The sequence below is a fragment of the Chinchilla lanigera genome, unplaced genomic scaffold, assembly GCF_000276665.1.
Source record: "Chinchilla lanigera isolate Chin_1 unplaced genomic scaffold, ChiLan1.0 scaffold00002, whole genome shotgun sequence".
NCBI lineage: Eukaryota > Metazoa > Chordata > Mammalia > Rodentia > Chinchillidae > Chinchilla > Chinchilla lanigera.
Genome location: NW_004955403.1, coordinates 57,717,804 through 57,741,109, shown reverse-complemented (window position 1 = coordinate 57,741,109; position 23,306 = coordinate 57,717,804). Strand labels below are relative to the sequence as shown.

Here is a 23,306-nt window from a genome sequence, read left to right as displayed (position 1 = left end):
CCCTCCCCTCCCCTCCCCCTCCTTCTCCTTCCCTCTCCTGTCTTCTTTTCTCTTTCTTCCCTCCTTCCGGCCCTCTTCCTTTTCGTCCAGTTCTGATGCAGTCGCTTTAGCCCTGGCACAGCCCTGGGCAGAACCTGTTAGCGTGCAGGACAGGGAGGCGGAGCTGCAGGGGATGAGGTGCGACCTAAGGGAGGTGCAGGGGTCCCGCTTCTCCCCTGCCATCAGTAGCTCTTGGGGACCTGGCTCATCAGCAGACACCATCAGACTCGCAGATGTCCCAGAGAGCGTGTTCCAGCCCAGGGTGCAGCATGCTGCTCTTCCTGGTGTCCACCCGCTGGCCAGCAGGGCACCCAAGGTTGACTGTGTGCCGAGGAGGGGCTGTGTGCATGTCAGCCGGGCTGTCCCCTGCACCGGGCTGGACCCACTCACATGACTCTCCAGCTGGGGCCGTGTGGTGTGAGGAGAGTGCGGGGCCTGGGCTGGGGTCCAGGCTGCCTACCCAGGCGCTGGGCTCTCGGTGCCCCTGCAGGGCCTGCCTACGACCTGACGTTCTGCGAGGTGCGGGACACGTCGCTGGTGATGCTGTGGAAGGCGCCTGTGTACTCTGGCAGCAGCCCTGTGTCTGGCTATTTCGTGGATTTTAAGGAGGTGGATTCTGGGGAATGGAAGAATGTGAATCAGGAGACAACTCCAAACCGTTACTTGAAGGTGAGTCATTATTTATTCTTTGCCCTTTCATGAGAAAGTGTTTGTGACCCACGCCTCATCAAACCCCCCAGGGGCGCTGTCCCAGTGTCACGGAGCACCTCGGGGACCCAGCACAGGGGGAAGATCACCCTGGAGAGGCAGGAGAACCTGGCCCACGTGCCTGTCCTTCCAGTGCTGCTCATGCCTGTGGGTTGAGAGCCTGCGTGTACACACACCTGTACACGTGCATATGTACACACACACACACACACACACACACACACACACACACTGTATGAATCGCTCTATCCTTCCTCCAAATATTTCTACTTTACCATGCAAGGTCCAGCCACCGTCCGTCAGCTGTGATGAGGGTCCTGGGCCCTGTAGGCCCTGTGGGCACAGGCTCCCTGATGAATATGCCCTGATGCAGAGGCCTTGCCCTGTGGCCATGGACCTGGGGTGCAGTTGGACTGAGATGCCCGCATCCTGGCACACTGCCAGGCTCTGACTGGTGGGTGGGCCTGGGTGGGCAGCACCGGCTGCAGAACACTGTCCCTATGGGATGCCCACACCCACGTGTCCTGTCGTTCAGGTCTGTGATCTGCAGCAAGGTCAGACTTATGTGTTCAGGGTGCGGGCAGTGAACGCCAGTGGGCCGGGGAAGCCGTCGGATGTCTCGGAGCCGGTGCTCGTGGAGGCCAGGCCAGGTGAGCCGTGCCCGCCGCCGCCGCCTTCAGGGTGGCAAAGAGCATGGAGAAGCTGGGATTCGGGTGTGCATGATGGAGGTGTGCGGGGTGACACGTGCATGATGTGTGTATGTGTGATGCTGTGTGATGTGTGTGTTTGGGTGCTGTTGGAGGGGTGAATGTGCGTCTGCTTGTGTCTGTGAAGATTTGGAGCCTGACCTACAGTTTTGCTCCAGCCCTGTGAGGTTCCAAGTCCTGGGGGCAGGAGAAGCACTCATCTGGTCCTCTGAGCAGTGGGTGGGTGGTCCTCAGGTGGACACAAACTCTTCAGGAAGGAGGGTGGTTTCTTGCATTTCTGCTGATTTTGGATCAGGAAATTATAAGGCCAAGGGTGACTTTTCTTGATTACAGTGAATTCAAAATCCCAACGGGGTGACATTGAGAAGGGAAGCTCCCTAGGGCGAGGTGGGCTCACAGGACTGCGGGGCAGGTGCCCCAGGCGCAGAGCCCGTGACTCACGTGCGCTCTGCCTCCGCCTCTCAGGACTTCCGCCCTCCCCCGTGAACATTTGCTTGCTTCTGACCCACAGGTTGCTCTCTCCTGTCCCCCTCTTCCTGGTAACTTGAAAGCATTTCTATTATGTGCTCTCAGTTCCACTTTCCGCGAAGGCTGGGCTCGTCCCCACTGGCCCCTGATTTTGAGAGGTGACTTCTGACTGGCACAGCTGGGCCCGGGGTCCCCTTTGCCTGATCACAGCAAAGGAACAGCCAACGCTGTGCCCTGTGGGGGAGGGGAGGCTGTGGGTGAGGCCCGGTGCTGTGCACGAGGCAGGGGGCTGGGCCTGCGGGGGAGCTGGGGTTCCTGGGGCTCTGGGATGCAGGGGAGGCGGCATGGAGATGGGCAGTCAGGCGGGGCGGCAGCAGCAGCAAGGCACCCAGCCTGCCCCTGCGCGTCCCTGGGCTCCCTGGTGTCCTTCTCCTCCATGGCGCCCAGTGTCGTGGGAGGACACTCAGTGGAACTGATGATTTGGTGTAAAGTGAGCCCTCCACCTGTGCCACCTCCTGTCCAAGGAAAGGATCCAAAGAACACAGTGTCCCTGAGGCTCCCTTGCCTTCTTGCTCCGCAGGCACAAAGGAAATCAGCGCAGGTGTGGACGAGGAGGGCAACATCTACCTGGACTTCGACTGCCAGGAGATGACGGACGCCTCCGAGTTCACGTGGTGCAAATCCTACGAGGAGATTGCGGATGAGGACAAGTTCCGAGTGCACACGGAGGGTGATCGGTAAGCAGCGAGGCGCTGGGGCTGCGGCAGCCCCTTGGGGGAGATGACTCACGTGCCCTTCCTCTTCCTTTCCAGCTCACGGCTGTATTTTAAGAACCCGGATAAAGTGGATGTGGGGACTTACTCTGTGTCTGTAAGCGACACGGATGGCGTGTCCTCCAGCTTTGTTTTGGATGAAGAAGGTAATGTCTCCATGGCACTGGCTTGCTCTGTGTGTTGATCACATGTCCAAAGACCGAGTCCACAGCAAAGACATATTTGATTACAGCAAGGGTGTGCGTTCGTGGGGGCCTGGGGACAGGGCTTGTTCTTGGGAGCCTGGATGCCTTCACACATTAAGCAAGTCCAGACTAAGTGCTCTGTGACGCACACCCCACTGGCCAGGCCCTGGGGTGCAGACCCAGCTCACCGCTGCACCCAGGTTTCAGATAATTCCCAATGAACTGCTCGATGATGGCACTTGGGAAGCAATGTCATTGCGCACGCTTCCTCAGAGCGCAGGGAGGACCCATGGTGGGAGGCTGCTCCCAAGGAGAAGCTGGGTGATCAGACGGCTTTTCCCACTGCGTGTGAAGTAACTTTCAAGGGCCGTGGCCCAGTCCCTGCTCCCCAGGACCGTGACGGTGAGGGCATCTGTTTGGGAGGAGGGTGGTGCTCCTCTTGGGCTGCTCTGCAGAGCTGGGTCCACAGGCGCGTGGGTGAGAGGCATGCGGCCGAGGCTGTGGCTGTGCCCGCCAGAACTCGCCAGCACCCCCGCTCTCCTCTGTGGAGCCCTGCTCCTCACAGCTCAGCGTCACCCTCTGTCCTGCAGCACAGCACCAGCGACCCTCAGATCGCCTCTCTGGACTCTGAACCCCGAGTCCCTGGGGCCCCAAGGGCATCAGCAAGCCCTTGGATTACTGGTGGGTGCCGGCTGACCTACTCGGGGTGGTGGCCGAGGAGACCGGCCCAGGGCAGTGCTGAGTGAGGGCACCTGGGCCATTTGTGCTGATGACAGAAGGCAGACGGGCCCTCAGAATGACAGAGGTTACTGGGGGCCGGGAGTCCACGTGCAGGGGCTCTGTCTGGTGAGGGCTCCCACCCTGGCTCCTCCTGTGAACGCAGCACCAAGCCAGACCCACCCCTCCACACAGAAACTTGGGGGCATGTTTAGCTCGCAGCCGTGGGCCTACAAGGACCCCTGGGCACCGAAGGGGGGGCAGCAGGGATGCTGACGGCTGCCCCGGGCTCGGGTCTGCTCTGTGTTGGTGAAACCCAGCAAGCTCAGCAGACCACACATGGTGCAGCCAACACACAGGGGCTGGGATCGCCCTCCCTGCCAGGGCCGTGGTGTGTGGCTTCCATGTGGGAACAGGGGCTTCCCAACAGGCCCTTGCTGGCCTTGGTGCAGGGGACTTCACAATGCGTGGTGCACAAAGTGCACCCTTAAAGAATCCTGAAAGCCGTGCATCTTTTTGCGTTTGTAGGTTCACATAGGGTATTTTTCACTTTAACTTTAAATAGCTGCAAAGTGTATAAACCAGCTTTTCATTGCTGTGGCAGAATACCTGAAATACCAGCTTGAAGCAGGGAAGTTGGTCTTGGCTCGTGGGGTAGTGGTTTCATGGCCCGTTGGCCCCACTCCTCGAAGCCTGAAGTGAGGCAGAGCAGTGAGGCGGAAGGGCCGGGCGGAGGAGGCCACTTGCTTCATGCAGCCAGGAGCAGAGGGAGTGAGAGAGCCAGAGAGGAGGGGTGAGGGCCGGAGCTGGTCCCGTTATCGCACCCCGAGATCCACTCCCTGAAACTAGGCCCCGCTCCCATGTGCCCACCACCTCCCATAAGGCTGTCAGACCCTGATCTCCTGAGTAGATTAATCCACTATGAAGCTGATCACTCACGAGCCAGTCACCTTCAAGCCCCAGCTCTGAACATATGTCCTTTGCGGGACATTTTAGACCTGAACTGTAGCACACAGGATATGATTTTTCCCATGTTTTACACCATGCATAGTTTAATGTATTTGAGGCAGAACCTTGCAGCTGTAAGCTTAGCTCCTCGGATTCACGATCCCACCCGAGGTCCTGCCCAGGAGAGTGGACTTCAGGGTCAGACCCACAGCCAGACTGTGTCTGCTCTCAGCATGGAAAGTCTGACCCCATCTGGGTCAGAGGATCGTGCCCATATGTACCCTGATGTCCTCATTTCTGAATTCTGCTTTAGGAAGGAAGGAAGGAAGGAAGAAAGGAAGGAGGAAGCGTGGAGGAAGGAAGGAGGGCAGGAGGGAAAGGAGGAAAGGGAGGAGGAAGGGAAGACGTGGAGATTTCTCAGGAGTGACGTGGGTGCTTTTCCCTTCAGTCATAGTGACATGCCATAGTGAGGTCCAGGCTGGGAGAAAAGATGCCTTTTCTTCTTTCATAAATCAAAGGAGGGGATTTCCAAGGGGAGGGGACGCCTGTTGGCATTCCCGCCCCAGCCAGCAGGTCAGCATGGAGACCGTGCTGTGGGGCTTGGAGCCCGTGCTGGCTGTGTCCTCCCTGCTCTGACGTTCTGGACTTTGGGGCACGCCTGCCCTCCACACCATGCTCTGTGGGACTCGGCCCTGGCCTCTGCTGGCCTTGGGCAAGTCCTTCACCAGCGAGGATTCAGGCACAGCCAGCGGCCCAGGCCTGACCGTTAAGGCCCCGGCACCGCCCTCTCACTCTTACCTCAGATTTCTTTCACGTCCTCAGGGAAGTCTTGGAGATGATTGGCTCTCTGTGCTGTGAGGTCCCTGCTCGAGTCTGGCCTTGCTGCTGCCCATGGGCTCCTGAATGCCCAGGTCAATGCCAATGATAACGTCTTTTCTTGATTTCAGAGCTTGAGCGTTTGATGGCACTGAGCAACGAGATCAAGAACCCCAGTAAGTGGACCACGCGCCTGGAGCGCAGGTGTAAACCAGAGGCAGCTGGGGCACAGGGAGCTCTCCCAGGGCCGTCTGGGAAGGCGGCGCCTTTTGGACTCCAGCTTGCAGCCATGTAATGAGGGTTGAAAATGAATGCTAGTTTGTGAGCAGCTTGTAGGGACTTGTGTCCCTGCTCCATCAACCTGACCTCAGTTACTGAGTCACACCGGGTAGGGAAGGCAGACCTGTATCTGTAGCCATGGATCCTGTCTGGACCCAGAACCTGGGGTGAGGCTTTAAACACTGCAACAGGCTAATTAGAGCTCTATTTTTCATTTTTGGCCTCCACAATCCAGTGCAAGACTCCAGAGCTCCACTGTCAGGGAGTTTAATAATTATGACCCATATTTTCCCCAGATACGCAGCTCTCCCTCCTATAGGGTATGTGCATGACGAGCCTGTGACATCTGCTTTTCCCACAGCAATTCCTCTGAAGTCAGAATTAGCTTATGAGATTTTCGATAAGGGCCAGGTCCGCTTCTGGCTCCAGGCCGAACACTTGTCACCCGACGCCACCTTCCGGTTTGTCATTAATGACAGAGAGGTCTCTGACAGCGAGGTGAGTTGGCCGACCCAGCTTGGTGGGCAGAGGTCTGCTGCATAAAGTCAGCATTCTGGGTTTCTCCCCATCCCTTTTTGAGATGCAGAGTTTGAGGTGCAGAAGTTTGACCCAGATGAATGAAATCAGTGGCTTCTTGTGACATTTAGAGGTTTGCTTTGTGGTAGAGAAGATGTGGGCAGCCTGTGAAATATAAACTTCTTGGAATTAAAAAATTAACAAACTGTATTTCAGAGACTTGGAGCTTGATTTTATGAAAAGGCTCAGGTTCCATAGAGCATATCCTTGATGCGTCAGTGTATTTATTCTTCATAAAGGTTTTGGAGGATGATGGTCTTTGCTCTATGGTGAGGAATGCCATCCTGTGTCCCAGCCCCGACAGTTTCCTGTGGGAGACACCAGGTGGAAAATAACCCCACATGTCCTGGACCCTTCAGGCTGCTCCCTTGGTGAGGTGGATATGGGGTCCAGACAGAACAGCCCTGGAACTGTCGAAAATGCATCTTAAGCTACAATAGAAGCGTGATTGCTTGTTCTACTTTTAATTCTATGGGCTGAATCTCACAGTTGTTACAACTCTTCCTTTCTGGCTGTCAACTATTGGAAAAGGCATTGATTATGTTTAGATAAACTTCCTCTCATCTCACTGTAGCACCACAGGGGACCCAGATAAAGGATAAATTGTTGGGGACTGTGTTGTTAGGAGTGTGGCTGGGTTTTCTCCAATCCCACTTCTGCCCAAGTGTGGTGTCCCGGACACTCAGCCAGCCGCCCAGCCCCGGGGGGCTCCTTCCTCGAGTACTGTACAAATGTCCATTGCAAGAAGGGGTGGCGACTGTCTTCCCATCTGCAGCCTTACCCTCGGACTGCACAAAGCCTGATGGGTCAGGTGCCATCTGTCAGACAGAAACCTTGTATGGACAGTGACCAAATGATTTTCTAGTTGTCTGTACCATGAGAGAGGTGACACATTTTAGGATTTAGAGACATGAAAAAGTTGGCTTAAAAGTAGACTTCACGGACTGTTCGAGGGAGAGACTTGGATCCAGGCCACTGGAGACAGCGTCTGTGAACAGGACCTTGCCCCAAGAGGAGGTGGCTTGTAGGGTGCTTCCTTCCTTCCAGCGTATCTGGGACTACCATTTCCTGCTGCAGCGGAGGCTCGCTTTATAAGTGGACGGCACTGCTGCCTGACTGCCTTGTGGAACGTGGCTGGACTAGTTCACACCTTTCGTTAGCAATGCACAGGGGACTTTAGAAGGTTGGTGCACGGTCTGAGTGTGAGATGACAGTGTCCAGGGGAGCCGAGGGCCTTCCATTGTCTGTCTGTCCATCGCTGGCCGCGAGGCAGCAGCATGGGGGGAAAGGGGAGTCACGGCGCCCAGGTACTGAAGGCGGCCACTTCTGGAGCTGCTCAGGTGGGGCCGTGTTCTGGGACATGCTCAGTGGCGGTGGGCGGGCCATGTGGGTGCTGGAGGATGGGCATAACAAAGGCCATGGAGTGTGGGAGGATCCTGCAGCTGGCCGTTGGTCTGAAAAGCGTGGCTTCCCAGGCCTGGCCTCTCCCCCAGCCCTGCCGCCTTCACCCGTGCTGGTTCCCGAGCAGTTAGTTCTTCTCCTGCTGCGGGGGTGACTTGGCACCGGTGTGAACCCATTCTGTCACATCCCTGAGGACAGAGATCATGCCCAGCTTGCCTTGGCATTCTCTGTGTCCAGCCAGGAGCTGGGGCTGCTTCTTGATGTGTGGGTCAGAGCGAGGCCAGAGCAGAATCCTCCCCTGGAAGGAACGTGGGAAGAGCAGACAGGAGGAATAGGCAGGTCCCTAGACCAAGTGTGTGCAGTGCCACTCCAGGTCCAGTGGCCACAGCCTGGGCAACGCCGCCATGGCAGAGGAGCTGATGCTCCAGGTTGCCTTGCTCCTCAGTGATGCTACATTTATTCACTGCTTACTGCTGGCCAGGGGCTGTGCTTGGCACTGTGTGAAGCTGCAGGTGAGTCCTCCACCATCCTACCTCTCCTGGGTTGCCAGAGGCTGGCAGGATAGACAGACTCTGGGGGCTGGTTGGGTAGGGTGCTCCTGTGTGGGAGATGGGGCTGCTCCCCCGCAATGTCATCCGACTTCCAGGGTGTTGATGAAGGCTCCTGGAGGGGGGTGGAATGTTCGGGGAAAGGCGGGAGAGCAGAGTGGGAAAGGTGGTTGGGGCTGTGGTCAGGAGACAGGTGCGGGTGGGAGTGGTACAGGCTTAAAGTGTCCTGCTTTCTTCTGACTTGTGCAGGGCAGCACAGGCCCTGTGCTTGACGTCCCCTGGTCTGTCACTGTATGGTGCTGGGAGTCATAACCCTGCCTCAGGGAGCAGCTGTTTCTCCTGTACTGAGGCAGCTACACCCCACTGAGGCTATGGGCCTGAGGTGTGGCTGGGAGTCCTGGGGGTTGGGGACGACATTGTCATGAGTATCACGTCACTTTGGCTCTGTGTGCAGGCTTTCATCACAGCTTGCCAGCTTGTTTTCTCTCTCAGGTTATTTCAGGTTTGGTGCTCACTCTTGGGTAATGAACAGAGTTTCTTGTGGGAAGGTGCCCGTGGTGGTTGGTGGTACCACTTGGAGCCTGGGCTTTGGCTTGGGAAGGAACTGGCTCCTGGTTCACTCAGAGCTTTATCTGGTGGAGTTTTATTTTGTGTTTCTCTGGGTTGGGATTCCTCCAGCTGTCATAGCTGATGCAGCCGTTCAGTGTGGAGAGAGAAAGCTCAAGGAAGGCCCCTGTGCAATCCTCCATCTTCCTTCTTCCAGATACACAGAATTAAGTGTGACAAGTCCACAGGCCTCATTGAGATGGTCATGGATAGATTTACCATCGAAAATGAAGGAACCTACACGGTGCAGATTCAGGATGGAAAAGCCAAAAACCAGTCTTCTCTGGTTCTCATTGGAGACGGTATGCTCTGCTAAACATTTTCATGTGTCCACAAAAGATAATTCCAAGAAAATTCCTTTGAGTGGAGAGACGCAAGTGCATTTCACATCTCCCTCTCTTGCATATTGAATTTAGCTTTCAAGACTGTCCTGGAAGAGGCTGAGTTTCAAAGGAAAGAGTATCTCAGGAAGCAAGGTAGGCAGTCGGCCTGCTGCCCCACATGAGCATGAAACACAGCCTTGTGTTTGGGTATTTGTCCAACGCAGACGCTACATGTCCGAGGCCATGCAAAGTGATCTAGCTGTGGAACTTTGAACACTTCTCTGTCCTTTGCCCTTTAAGTGTATTTTGTTCATATATTTCTTACTTATAGTTTAGGTAGTCCCTACCCACTGTTTAATGTTTGTATTTCCTGCTTTGCCCTTGTCCAGGAAATGGCCAAGCCAGCCAGGGTCTGTGCCGACCTGCTGGCTGACGGGTCTCTTTATGCCCTGTGGAAGGTGGCTTTCCCCTCTCTTCTAGGTGTACCTTTGCTCAGCACAGTTGTAACTCCCTGTAGGGTAAGGGATGTGTTTACAGCTTTCCTGGTCTGCACCCACCTCATTAACCAGCCGTATATCCCGATGCTGGCGGTACCAGTCAGATGGCTGCTGTAACTGCCCTTCCTGGTACCCAGATGTCTTGCTCTGGTCTTGCCTCTCCAAGAGCAGAGGGCTCAGAATAGGCACCATTTGGATTCTGGGCACCATCTGAGCCCACTTTGGAGAATGCATTTATATAAAAGACATCAGTACCTACATCCTACATCCACATTGTATTTTGTGTGTTGAATAGGATAATGTCATTATCAATATATCACTTCTACATTTATTTTAAATACAAATTCTTTGAGATTTAAAAATATGCACAAATCTATCTGAATTCCAAATGATATACAGATAAAATAGGCCTTCAGAAAATCCCTAGGTCAAGCAGCCTTTTCTTCATCTCCTTTTGATTAATATCTCTCTTTCTCTCTCTCTCTCTCTGGGGCCTTTCCACTGAGCCTTTCCACTGAGCTAGTTCTCCAATTCTTTTTAAAATTTTTAATTTTGAGACAAAGTCTTGCTAAGTCACTGAATTTTTTCAGGCTGCCCTTGAAATTGAGCGCTTCTCGCCTCACCTACCAGAGTGGTGGGAATGCAAGCCTGTGCCAACACCCCCGCTCTACTGATTTTCTTACTTTAAAGGTTTTATATACTATGCTACTGAATGTCCATTTGGACGTATGACTGAGAAAGAAAACACAGCAGTTTCAATGCTCCCCTTTCTAAGGAACAGGAGATCCTCTACTCCAGCAAGGAGGGTGGGTGGGGCTGATGTTGCCACCAGGAGAAGCAGGTTCCCGTGGGCGCTGGTGCTGACACACTGTGACCCAGGGCCACACAAGCTCTTGGGCTCCACAGCTGCACAGCTCTTTTCTGCAGCCCAAACTGCATGCTTGTACATACATGTAAATGTCTTAGCACACATTTACCTGTGTGAGCCCAGGCAATGTCTGTATCATGGATGCTTATTTATTCATGTGACTTCTGCTCCTTTGAAAAACTTCCCCTTTCCCCCATAGGCCCTCATTTTGCCGAGTATCTGCACTGGGATGTCACAGAAGAGTGTGAAGTCCGCCTGGTGTGTAAGGTGAGGAGAACACAGACCCTGTTCTTGTCCTGATGAGGGGCCCAGTCAGGGAGCAGCCTGGTCAGATTCCGCCACGGGAGCGACATGTGTGGGCTTGGCCTGGGCATGGTGGGCAGAGCAGCTTTTGGATCCAGGGGCGCTCTCAGCTCTGAGACGTTTGTGCCTGTCTCATCATGAGAAGGCCACAGCAGGGGACCTGCAAGAGGAGACTCAGTGTGTGCTGAGAAGGATGCTAGCTTAAACCCTGGCAGGTGACTGTGAGCCAGCGTGGTGGCGAACATCTGCCTGTCATGCTGCTCCTGTGACTGTATCAGGAGACAGGAGGTGTGTGGTAGGACCAAGGTGCTTTTCAGATTCTGTTCTGATAATTCAGTAATAAAATAGGCTTTGATTATGGCTAAGTTGAATTTTAAACACCATTTAATGTATTGAGCACCTGCTGTACGACTGTCACCAACTTTAATAAGGATGCAGGGACAAAAGATCAAGAATGTGCCATTTTTATCCTACAACTACTCACGGTCTAGGGGGATGAGAGGAAAGCAAATGGGCAGGGTCACCCGGGTGCACTGGACCTGGGGTGGAAGAATGACGGAGGTGGGCGATAAAACATGGTCCAAAGGGTAAGCCTGGGGTGTGTTTTACCCAGCGAACAAGTGCGAGGCTGGCGGAAAGGGAGGGACCAGGCCAGAGGGAGAGCTGGTGGTGTGGGGCTCAGAGAGGGACTTCGAAGTGGGGGGCAGCTGGGCAGTGCTGGATATGCCCAGGGAGGGCAGGGGCTCCCCAAACCCATGGGAAGGAACTACCCTCGCTATTTGCTGCCCGTTGGTAGTGTTGGTAATTAAGTCATGGTTTCTTGTTTATACGTCTGTAGTGAAAACGAGCTCTACAGCTTTGGTATTCCACACGTGCACACACTTATTGGGCAGATGCTTAGGGTTGTTTATGGTGGTGAGATTCATGAGTGGATGTGTTTAACAGGAGGGCTCAGAGGCAGAGACATTTAGAGAAGAATTTCACTCACAAACTTACGCTTACTTGCTCACCAAACATGCATCCTGCCAGATGTTTAAAAGGAGAAGCCCTGGGACGCAAGGGCTGCTTCCCGAGCGTGTTGGTGCTGGAAGCAGCAGCCTTCTCAGGCGGCTGCGGTTCAAGGACAAGCACAGACTTCCAGGGGCTGGACGTGAGCGTGCAGAGATCAGCCTGCCAGCCAGCAGCTGCACAGAGCCCGCACGCGGACCTCTCTATCACACCGCTCGCCTCTTTTGCCGTGGCCCAGGACACGCGGGAACACACGTGGCTGAGGTGGAGGCCACACCCGAGTTCTGCTTCCTCGCCGCTCCAGCAGTGCCTGGCTGCACGCAGCTCTCCGTGGGGGTGCTGAGGGCGTCTCAGGGGTGCATGACTCTGTCTCTGCATTTAAAATCCCTTACGTGCCTGGCTGGTGAGATTTATAAAGCTTTGAACACAGACCTTTGCTGAAGCGCAGTGAACATCACCTGAGATTGCAGCGGTTTGCGTTTCATCGACAGCCTTGTGTTGCTGACCGCCCTGCGGTCCTATAGACCATCTCGCTATGTGCGTTATCTCCTAGTGGCTCTAAGTGGATGGGCGTCTTAAAACACGTCCGTGTGACAGTAACGGGGGGATGAGGTGCTCGAGTGCAGACCATAACTTTACAGAAAACCGTTTGTTAGAAAAGAAAGGATTCAGAGAACCTCAGTCATAAAGACCAGGAAGTCTGCCTGATGCGAGCATCTCTCCGGGATGCGTGGGTGACTGCAGGGCGCTGGCCGTGACCTGTGGGGGCACCGCCTGTGCCACAAGGCGTCTGACGCGCCCGGCTGTCTTCCAGGTGGCTGTGTGTGCTTTAGATGCCTGCATTTAAAGAATGGTAGAAGTGAAGGATTAGGGAAGAGGCCAAGGGGTTGTGTCGGAGTAAAAGCCCGGCCCAGAGCACTCATAACCCACCGAGGGTTTGCCGGAGAGCAGAGCGAAGGGTCTGGGAAGGCCTGTGTGTCACACGGCGCCGGCGCTGCAGGGTCTGAGAGGACGCGGGTGCAGCGAGCCGTGCTGACCGAAGCAGTGGTGAGGGGTCGCGTGGGTTGGCGCTGGATGTGGGCGTGCAGAAGATGAGGCCTCGCTGGCACAGAGGAAGTGACCCCGGGCCCGGCAGCCCGCCCCGCATGTGTGAGCGCCGACGACGGAGGGAGGTCCCACTCCCAGGCCAGCGTCGCGGGGCTTCTGCTGGTCCTCAGACCCTAGGCCAGGGCGACCTCTCTGTGCCACCACGCAGGTGCCCAGACTCAGGGGCGGATGTGGGGAGATGGGCAGAATCTGTGCTTAGCCGGGATCCAGGGATCGCACTTCCGTGGCACAGTTCCCACCACTGCCCTCGGCAGAGATGGTGGTGCTACGCCACACAGCTGCCATGCTCCGGAGCCGATCTGACTGTCCGACCCTTGCAGTCTCTGTCCCTGACCTCACTCTGGATGGGAAGGCAGGACTGTCCGGCTGGGGGTCCAATGGGACTGCGCAGCACACAGCCCTGGGCCGCCTTCTCCTCCTTCTGGCACACATGTCAGCACCCGAGCCAGCGGCCCTGCGGCGTGGAGCCCTGCGCTGGGGTCAAGCCCTGCCTGAGAGTGGGGTGTGAGGGGTGGCAGGGAAGGTGAAGGGCCCTTGGTGTCTTTCCCCTCACGTGTGTGGCGGCCCGAGACACCCGGCTGCCAAGGAGCAGCCCTGGGTCAGTCTCACCGACCTCTCAGAATAGGCTGAGCTATTTACAGACAAAAAGCACATTGCTCGCAGCTCGTCCTCTTGCTGGCATTTCACATGAGCCCGGAGACCTTTACGCCATCTAAGTTCACGGACCGGGATGGTGAGATTCGTTGTCCACTGGGCACAGTCCTAGGAGCTCCATCATTTTAGAAGTTGTAATCTAAGAATGTATTTGCTATTATTAGAAGTGACAGCTTTCCCATGAGCCTCTGTCTGAGACTGTCTGGAATAAGAATTGATCACTTTTTCAGTTTGGGGGCTGTGATCTACACCCTGAAAGCCTGTTCTTTATGAGCCAAGTGCTTCATGTACTACATTTAGGACTTCTGTGCTGCAGGTTGCAAACACCAAGAAAGAAACGGTTTTCAAATGGCTCAAGGACGACGTTCTGTACGAGACAGAGACGCCGCCCGACCTGGAAAAGGGCATCTGTGAGCTGCTCATACCAAAGGTACCGTGTGCCAAGCCCAGCAAAGAGCAGGTGGAATCATTCATAAATTCTGCATTGTCTTCCAGCCTGCATCCTGAATTCCCTTGGTTTGCAAGGAAAATGTGCTATTGGTGCTTGCTACCGTTTGTGGCGCAGTATTGACTTCACATTATCGTGGGATGTGCTTCTTTGTAGTTATCCAAGAAGGACCATGGCGAATACAAGGCGACCTTGAAAGATGACAGAGGTCAGGACGTATCTATCCTGGAGTTAGCCGGCAAAGGTACAGCTGAGCCTGCTCGCCCTCTCTGCACCTCGATGAGCAGTGTCCCTGGGGTGCGCCCATCCCCGCCCGGCTGCACTCAGAGCTGCTCCCGTGCTGTAGAAAAGTGCGTGGTGTTTGTTGCTCTGGGCTCGGGTGAAACGTCGTTTCAGCCCCCGGTGAGCAGCCAGGCTTTACTGCACCCTAGTGGGGTAGCAGGAGGGAGACGCTGGTGACGCCACTTGACCATACCACTCGGTAGGGTTGGGTTATGTTGGCAAATGTTCTTGCCCCATGTTGAAAGAGTGAGTAGGCGAGAAGCGTTTGCTGCACACACAGCCTTTCATGTGTGATGTGGCTGTGTCAGCATCTCACTTTTTAAATGGGTGTCACGATTCCCTGTGTGGATTTAATCAAATGGAGAACGCTGCTCTCGGGCACAGTTAAGCTCCCTAAGGCACATTTCCCTTCTCCTTCCAGTGTACGAGGACATGATCCTGGCGATGAGTCGAGTCTGCGGTAAGTGCGCGCCCCCCGCTTCCGGGTCATTTGGGCGCTGACCTCTGCTGCCGGGGTGGGACCCGTTACTCTCTGGAAGATCCTGACAGGGCACAGTGTGTGATGGTGCCCACCCTGGATGGAGGGCAGGATGCCACCCGTGGCTCCCAGGAGGCCCGTGGGACTCTGAGCTCTGGCCGGGGTCTATGTGGATCTGATCCTAACTCCTCCACTGGTCATGGTCTCTGATTTGTGCTTGGTTAATCTGGTTTAACCAAAATCTTTAGCAGCACCTTTATTCCAACTGTTAAATAGCAAAAGTGAGTTTTTGAAACTCCGGCTTTGTGTCGCACACATCAAACCATTTTTAGCTTTGTGGATACATTCTGTCTCTCTGTTCGGCCTTCCTGGGAAGCTGAGAGTGGAGAGATTAGTTTGGCAATAATAGCTTGTATTTGTGTCGCGCTTTGTGGGAACAATTATGCACTTTATTCCTGCGGCTGTCTAGCAATGCCTCATGCATATTCTCTTATGAAGTAACTGAGACGTAAGAGCTAGGGGGTCAGGGTGAACTGGGGGTGCCCAACCTCCAGCGGTCAGGACCCCGCCAGATGCGGACACGCCCGCCCCTGTGTCTCCTGTGGCTTATCTGGTGACAGTCCCTTCCTGCTTTTGCTTGGTCAAATGCAAAGACTTTCTTTAAGTCAGTTTTACTCCTGGCTGGTGTCAGGGTGCTCAACATGGCTTCACGGGGGTGCCGGCAGGCAGGCAGGGGAGGCAAACGGAGCCCCGGAAGAGCGGCTGTGCTGTACTCTGGAGGGAGTGGCTGGCCGTGCACTGCCTGTCACGCAGCGCTGCAGGGCCGTGTGTGGGTGGTGGCTCCGTGGAGACAGGGCTCACAGAAGGGGTCCAGCTTGCTCCAGCTCTGTGTCAACCCGGCCCCTAGGGCGGGAGAGGCCGGGCTTGGGACCCACGTCACTGGGTACGGCGGTCCGCCTGGAGCCCAGGAACGAGGGCGTAGTCGTGTATTTTTATGTCGGTGTCTACTCCTTACACAGTTGGGGTCCTACGTACAGTTTGTTTCTTGTTTTACTCCCTCACGTATTTTATAATATGTTTCTTTGTTTCACATGGGTTTTATACCCATGATTTCTAAAAATTGCATATATTTCATGGAATCACAGCACCATGATTTAAATTCTTCCACGGGCGTTGACAAGTTTTCATCATAAATAACTGTATAAGGTACATCTTTGGTTGAGGAAAAGCTTTTCCCAATACTTAGGAATGTTTCCTTTGAGTGAGTTCCCAGGAATACATTTACAATGGAAAACACTGTATTTTTAAGTTTCCTAATGTAGATTTTCATTGCTCGTCTGTTTGAGGAAGCGGCAGATGCCTCCTCGCCTTACTTCCGCACCCACGGTTGTGATCCTGTTGTGTTCCTTGGTCTCTGGTGACTGCAGGCGTGCGAAGCCCCAGGCCAGAGCAGCTGAGCCTACAGGAATTGTCTAGGTCACCTTTCCTAGCTCCCCCACGGCCTGTGGCTCCTTCCACCCCGCCCTCTCCCCATTTCCTGTCCCTGTCCCAGAGCCCCTGCCCCAACCCAGCCTTTCCTGACCTCTCTGGATCACTGCCAACTGCAGCCCCCCTGCCCTGATCCCTACAACTCTGAGATTGAAGTTCATCAACTGGAATTTGTGATGCTACGCTGTCATTTGCACGACTTTGTCTCTTTGCCTTAAGCCAAGCTGTTAAGCGACAGAGGTTGGTTGTTTTTAAAACGTCTCTTAGTAGTCAGCAGAGGGCTTTTCAAGTCACGGTGGGTCAGCAAGTGCTTGCATCACCAATAAATGTGGCCACCTGAGTCAGGGACAGGCGCGGCGGTCAGACCCTAGTGCACACGAGTCGTACCTGGGTGCCCGTGAGTCTACCCACGCTGTCTGGGCACACAGGTGCCTGTGGATGTGCCCACCCAGGTATGCCCACTCTGTTTCTCTGAGCTGCTGCTCTTCGTCCGCAGGCCTCTCTGCCTCTCCCCTGAAGATCCTCTGCACCCCAGAGGGGATCCGGCTCCAGTGTTTCATGAAGTACTTCATGGAGGAGATGAAAGTCAACTGGTATCACAAGTGAGTAGAGGAGCCACTGGGTGCAGCTGGCCTGTTCCCTGGGGGTTTGTGCCTGAGCGACCGTGGCAGCCTCTACCCAGTCATGGCAGGTGACTGTGACTGCATGGAGATGTCCAGAGTTACAGCACGGTACCCAGCCACCCTGGGGCCTGGGCCTCCGGGTCTGGCTGCATGCTGGCACCTGAGCCAACTAAGCCAAATGGCACCTGAGTCGGAGTCTGGCCCCAGGACAGGGCCTGACATGGGCCGGGTGGCAGGGACTTTCCCTCTGTCCCTCTGCCCCTATCTCTAACCCAGTCCTAGGCAGCACTGTGAGGCCAGGTGTCTAGTGGGTCAATGGTAAGCACACCCAGGATTCTGCCCCTCAGTGAGGGACCCCAGTGTTCACACACTGTCTTTGGCTGTTGCATTTACCCATATTTTGAAAGAGAAGCACTCTTGGTTTGAGTATTCATTTAAACAGATATGAGCAGCTTGTAGATCTAACAGGATGTGTGCTCTGGGTCAGTTTCTGGCTGACCTCTGATGTTCTATGTGTGTGTCCTGATGTCCACTTAGAAGCGTGGAATACTGAGGTGCACCTGTGCGTGTCTCGGTGTCTCGCGTAAGCTTTGTAGCACGTGTCCCGTGTTCTGCTGTTGATGTAGCCATGCCAGGGAGAGGCTGCCCTGCCTCAGCTCTGTGCTGGGTCTGTGGTGCGGTGATCACACATACCTGTGCACAACTGTGTGCACACATGGTGTGTAGATGTGTGCCGTGTCTGCACTAGCCCACAGGCCCTGTGTGTTAGACCCTATCTCAGGTCTTTTTGAGCAACCTCTGAAAATGCCCTGAGACTCAGTGTGTATGCTGCACTCTGGAGCTGTGGAAACTGAGATTTGGAACAAGACACTTGTTTGGAACAAGTGCACAAATCACTGTGCTCCAAGTCACACAGAGGAGCAGGAGCTGGACGCCAGTGCATCCGACTCAACCCTGGCTCTCCTGGGAAGCAGTGGACTTCCTGGGGAGCTGACAGACAGACAGACAGAGGCACAGGCCATGGGCCTGGCCGGGCCTGGGGCTGGGTCGGGTGAAAGGACACTGGATACAGAGAGGGAAAGCTGCCACTGCAGATAAGCAGAGTCACAAAAGTGGTATTTCTATGTTGTCTCTTCCCAAAATGAGCATTTCCTTAGCACTTCCATGACCGAAGCGTAACCTTGGACCTCAGACTGTGCTGTTCGCTCTTGGTTGCTTGTGACTGTCAAACAGCACCAGCTGCACATTAACCAGCTCGGTGCTCACGTTTGTCACTGCGAGCGGCGCCTGGCCACCTTCTCGCGTTTGACTGTGAGCGGTTTCAGGTGGCGAGACTGTTGGAGCCTGGCCTGCGTGTGGCCCTTCCGCGTGGGTTTGCTGTGGGCTCGGGAGGCGGGAGGTGGTGGCTGGGCTCTGAGCTGTGGACACCGGAGTGCTCCACGTCCAGTGACCTGGGGTCCACAGAGTGCAAATACAACCCTGCAAAATGCAGGCGTAAGCGGGGAGCGCTGTTCTTTGTTAAACTGCTGGGTGACATAGATCAAGGGACGTGGGAAATGCCCCTTTCCAGACAGGCTGAAAATCCGTTCCCCATGAGTTAGGAGCAGGCCAAGAGGAGCTCAGCAGAAATGTCCTTCAGAAAAAGGGTTCTGCTTTCTTGCTCGAAGGTGGAGTTAATCCAGCATGCAGGGGTACTGGACCTCCACTGCTAAGTATCGATCACCCAGGGTTCCAAAGAACCTGGCTGGGGCAGCGAGTTCTCGGTGTCTTTACAGGAGGGAAATATAAACATCTCAGGACATGGGTGGTGCTTCAGCACAGATCTGCCTGGGCTCTCCGACCCCAAAATCTCAGCAGGCTCCTAACTGCCAGGGGAGCGGGGCTGCTGTCTGCCTGGCACTGGACCCCACTGCCGTTCCTTGGACTGAAGTCACTTTAGGAAGTTGCTAAATGTCCGTGTGTCTGGATGAAGGTGGCGTCTGTCAGGTTCCTCCCTGCAGGCTCACTACTTTCTCTGTCTTAGTTAACAAATGTCCAAGGACCTGCCTGAGGACCCCAAGCCTCGTGGTGGCCTCAGATTCTGCCCTCAGATCCCAGGCCCAACTGGGAGTCTCACCAGAGACTGCAGTCTCTGGCATGAGGGCGACTTTCCACTTATATCCAGCAGGGGTGCCCTGCTGAGGAAGGGGCCCTCTCTTTGCTGAGTGTCAGTTCCTCCACTGCATCGTTACTCAGAGTGGACTCTTGGACATTATCTGACTTTACGTAGGGGAGGCCAGGGCCAGAATCCCTTCCAGAGGGGGCGGCTGTGGGTGGAGCTGGGGCCGAGGATGCGCTCCTACCCCTGCTCAAGCCGGCCCCTCCTCGTGCACCTGTCCATGGGCTTCTGGCTGCGCACCTGGCTTGTGTGACTCACGCACTGGCAGGGCCTCAGCAAGCACGAGGGTTCGCACCAATGTGCAGCACCCTATGGGAATCTGTGCATAGAGAGCCTGCGAACTGAACGCGTCCCTGTTTCTTTTAAAAGAGAAGCGAAGATCTCCTCCAGCGAGCACATGCGGGTCGGAGGCAGCGAGGAGATGGCCTGGCTGCAGATCTGTGAGCCCACGGAGAAGGACAAAGGGAAGTACACCTTCGAGATTTTTGATGGCAAAGACAACCATCACCGCTCCCTGGACCTGTCTGGACAAGGTAAGGGAAGTGTGCGTTTGCATGAAGCGTTCTGTTCTGGTGCTTCCTGATCTGTTTAGATCCCACTGGGAAGAGAAGCGTCAAACACCCCATCTGGTTTTATGATGTTCGTTCAGAGGAAGCTGTTTCACATCTGAGTGAATGGGTAGTGCTCAGCACATCAAAACCGTTACTAATACAAGAAATATTTCCTTACAGCTTTTGATGAGGCATTCACAGAATTCCAGAAACTCAAGTAAGTGCTGTGTATCCAGCTGTGGCTGTATGGGCGGGGGCTGTGTGGCCTGCGGTCATCTTGGTGATGTGGGGCAACATCTGTAAATGCCAGGCCACCCCACACACCTACTGGGATGCAGTAGTGATTGCAGCGATTCCGTACGCAGGAGGCGGGCTTTCTCCTCAACTAGCAAGATGCTCACAAAGCAGCTCTCCGGAGGGGCTGTGAGCCTTGGGTACAAGAGAGTTGAGTGATACATTTCTGGAATCATCATAATCACATGGCAATTTTTAAAAGAATGGTTCAAGACTTCTCACTGTGTGTCTGAGCCTTGGAGTTTCCACAGCTGAGTTCAGGCCGTGGGGCTGCTGGTTATTTGGCCCATCTCTGAGGAGTAGGTGGATGGTGAGATAAATCAAACCGGCAATGCAAAACAAAACAAAACAACCCCAAAGGTCTCCAGTGCTATCTGGCGAATTTGGTGAAAATAATGAAATCTCTCCCTCTCCGTATCTGCTGTTGGCCTCTTTGGGTCACCAGGTCCCCATGGGCGGTGGGCAATATATCGGGAAGATACCCAGCTGGCGCTCCATGCAGGGTCCCTCTCCCCAGACTCCACTGTGACAACAAACTTGAAAGCAGTTGCAGGGGTCCCAGGCACGAACAGACTTTTTTTGCCATTGCTCCCCAGGTAGTGCAGTTTAACAGCCCTTCATTGCACTGGCATTGCACTGGCTGTCCTAAGAAATCTAGGCCTAGGTGGAGGTGCATGGGGTGTTTGTGAACACCAAGCCATTTCACACAAGTGCCTGTGTGTCCTTGGGTGTGGGTGTCCTGGGTGTTCCTGGAGCCGCCCCCTCAGGCTCCCTTGGGGGCCCTGGGATGGGGCCGCCCCCCCCCCCAGCATAGGCAGCCCCTGCCGAGGCGAGCATGTGGCCCGGGGCAGCGTCTCTCAGACCTTCCTTCCCCTCTCTCCTCCCCGTGCCTTCCAGGGCTGCGGCATTCGCAGAGAAGAGTAAGTGTGCACTGGGGTAACTGCGGGGTGCTGTCCTGGCGGGGGAAGGGTCCTCATGATACGGGGGGTTGATTCGAGTGTCAGACCCCGACCTTCAGACCTGCGTCCTGTGCCCAGCCTTTCTCGCCCTCGGGGCCACGCCTGCCCACCCTCCCCTGCCCAGAGCCTCCCTCCTGCTCCTGACCTCCCAGCCACCAGCCCACAGCGCAGTCCCTCTCCTCCCCCACTCTGCCCCCACTTCCCTGGACGCCCTGTCCTGCCCTGCCCTGCTCTGCCCTGCCCTTTGGGGCAGCACCGCTCCCGGTTTCTCCCTCTTCTGCGGACGCTCTTCTCTCAGGCTCCCCTCCCCATCTCCGCCAGGCCCATATGGCCCCAGGTGTAGCCCCCCCATGGGCATGGCACTCCTGCTCCTCACCCTATTTTCCCTTCCAGATCGCGGCAAGGTGATCGGTGGCTTACCCGACGTGGTGACCATCATGGAGGGCAAGGTGAGCCATGCAGACCGTGCATGTGGAGCGGGGGTGCGGTGCAGCCTCGCTGGGCCTGGGCATGGGCTGAACCCTGGTTCTGTGTCACTTAGCCAGGGGGCACTCAGGGGCTCCACCTGTGGCCTGCGTGCCCTGGGCTGCCTTTGATGGTCCTGTAGGACCACGGGATGGAGTTGCCGAGTACCTAGGGGGCAGCGTCCAGTGCTGCCTCGCCTGTTAGAGGCCTGGGTGTCCAGGATCCTTCGGGGATCGGGGGAGAAATGTGCGACTCAGACACCTCGTGTCTCAGCCCCTCAGGGGCCACCTGGCTCTGGGGTGTCTCAAAGGAGTGAGGCGGAGGTGACTTCCCACCCGTGTGGGGCATCGGCCAGTGGCTTTGAGCGTGCACAGTCGCAGCCTTTAAAAAATGAAAGGGAGAACCGCAGCGCCATTCTCAAGGTCATTTGGAAGACACGGTGGGAACACGGAGTGGAGTCTCACTTTGCTCTTGGGTGTGGTCCACTGATAGCCAACGGCGGGTCTGGCCGCTCCAGTGCTAACTTGGTGTCGCAGGGACACAGACCTGCTAGGACCTGTCAGGTGTGTAGCCCTCCCTTAGCAGAGCCGCGATGGAGCTGCGCTGGATCTCACAAAGGACGTAACTGAGACGCTTGCAGCTGTCTTACTTAGTGAGGCCCCCAGGGGTCTTAGCCACGTGCTGAGTGTACACTGCTGTGTCCAGTGGACCAGGGTTCTACAAAGTGTTCTCTGGGTTCCCTGGGCTGGGAAATCAGAGCATAAGGGAGACGCAGACACAGGCTGCACATGCCCACCTCGCACCCTCAACCAGCCAGGCCTGGGTGGAAACCGGCACGAGCAGACCTGATCTTCGCTGATCTTTCCCTGGGACTCTGCTCATCTCCCTTTGGTACCTGCAGCTAGAAGGATTTGCTGAGTGACCCAGTGATGGCGTGGCGTCCCTCAGTGTCGTGAACTTTCCTTTTCTCTCTCCCTTCCTTGCCCGTCCCGTCTGAAGACCTTGAACCTGACCTGCACGGTGTTCGGGAACCCGGACCCCGAGGTGGTGTGGTTCAAGAACGACAAGGACATCGAGCTCAGCGATCACTTCTCCGTGAAGGTGGAGCAGGCCAAGTACGTCAGCCTGACCATCAAGGGGGTGACCTCGGAGGACTCCGGCAAGTACAGCATCCACGTCCGGAACAAGTATGGTGGCGAGAAGATCGACGTCACCCTCAGCGTGTACAAGCATGGGGAGAAGATCCCCGACATCGTACCATCCCAGCAGGCCAAGCCCAAGCTCATCCCGGCCTCCACCTCAGCCAAGGCTGAGTAGGGGAAGGCGGCCGGCCTGGAGAGGGGACAGAGTGGCCTGGGGTCCTGGGAGCGCTGCGTGCTGTGTGTGGGCGCCAGGACTCGAGGCACGCCTTGTGTGGGCAGAGAATGGCCGCGTTAGGTGTCTGACTTTGCACTTGGCAATTGTTAGTTTACGTCTGCCTAGAGGAATGGCTGAGCCTCACGGGGCAAAGCAGCTTGTGTGGATGCGGGTGCAGGGGAGGTGGCTGGGGGAGACTTTCTGACAGGAAGTGATGCCGGCCGTGTCCAGCTGTCCTGTGGTGGCTTTGGTCCTTGGGACCTAGCGGCTCCGAAGTCCAAGAGGCCTGCGGAGGCCGGCATTACCTGGTTACATTCTGTTTTCTCTTGCTTAGACAAATAAAGCTTTAAAAGACTCCTTGCTGTGGTTTTCCTGTACAAGTGCTGTGTAGGCCACCCTCCTCTCCTGGCTCCTTCCGTTAAGCACCTTCACAGCTGGGGGAAGGGGAAGCGCCCACAGCCCCAGAGCCAGCAGGAGGTGCCACAGGCCTTGGAGAGTGCCTGCCTGTGGGCTGGGTGACAGGCTGCTGACACGGGGCTGGAGAGGTGCCCAGGACACACAGATCCTGAGGAGTGCACATCTATGTGAGGCTGAGGAATGTCTCTTGGTCCTCAGGCCCCCAGGAAAGGGACCTTGGGACAGGAAAATCAGTGCATGAAGCTCTGTTCTGTGT

The 23,306-nt window shown here is 55.6% G+C and overlaps 1 protein-coding gene across 3 annotated transcripts in view; it reads left to right on the top strand.

Annotated features, from left to right (window-relative positions):
- Positions 1-22,990, top strand: part of Myom2 (myomesin 2) — a 65,219-nt gene extending 42,229 nt beyond the window's left edge. For all 3 annotated transcript variants that reach the window (XM_005373854.2, XM_005373853.1, XM_013514994.1), the window contains 18 exons: positions 530-708; positions 1,283-1,397; positions 2,503-2,659; positions 2,735-2,841; positions 5,493-5,537; positions 6,002-6,138; positions 8,929-9,073; positions 9,188-9,247; positions 10,659-10,726; positions 13,848-13,961; positions 14,136-14,223; positions 14,683-14,721; positions 16,724-16,829; positions 19,378-19,541; positions 19,740-19,776; positions 20,751-20,773; positions 21,206-21,261; positions 22,277-22,990. In XM_005373854.2, coding sequence (XP_005373911.1) covers positions 530-708; positions 1,283-1,397; positions 2,503-2,659; positions 2,735-2,841; positions 5,493-5,537; positions 6,002-6,138; positions 8,929-9,073; positions 9,188-9,247; positions 10,659-10,726; positions 13,848-13,961; positions 14,136-14,223; positions 14,683-14,721; positions 16,724-16,829; positions 19,378-19,541; positions 19,740-19,776; positions 20,751-20,773; positions 21,206-21,261; positions 22,277-22,594 — 1,958 coding nt within the window. In that variant the 3' untranslated portion in view covers positions 22,595-22,990. The remainder of the gene's footprint in view (positions 1-529; positions 709-1,282; positions 1,398-2,502; positions 2,660-2,734; positions 2,842-5,492; positions 5,538-6,001; positions 6,139-8,928; positions 9,074-9,187; positions 9,248-10,658; positions 10,727-13,847; positions 13,962-14,135; positions 14,224-14,682; positions 14,722-16,723; positions 16,830-19,377; positions 19,542-19,739; positions 19,777-20,750; positions 20,774-21,205; positions 21,262-22,276) is intronic.
- Positions 22,991-23,306: the final 316 nt, after the last annotated feature.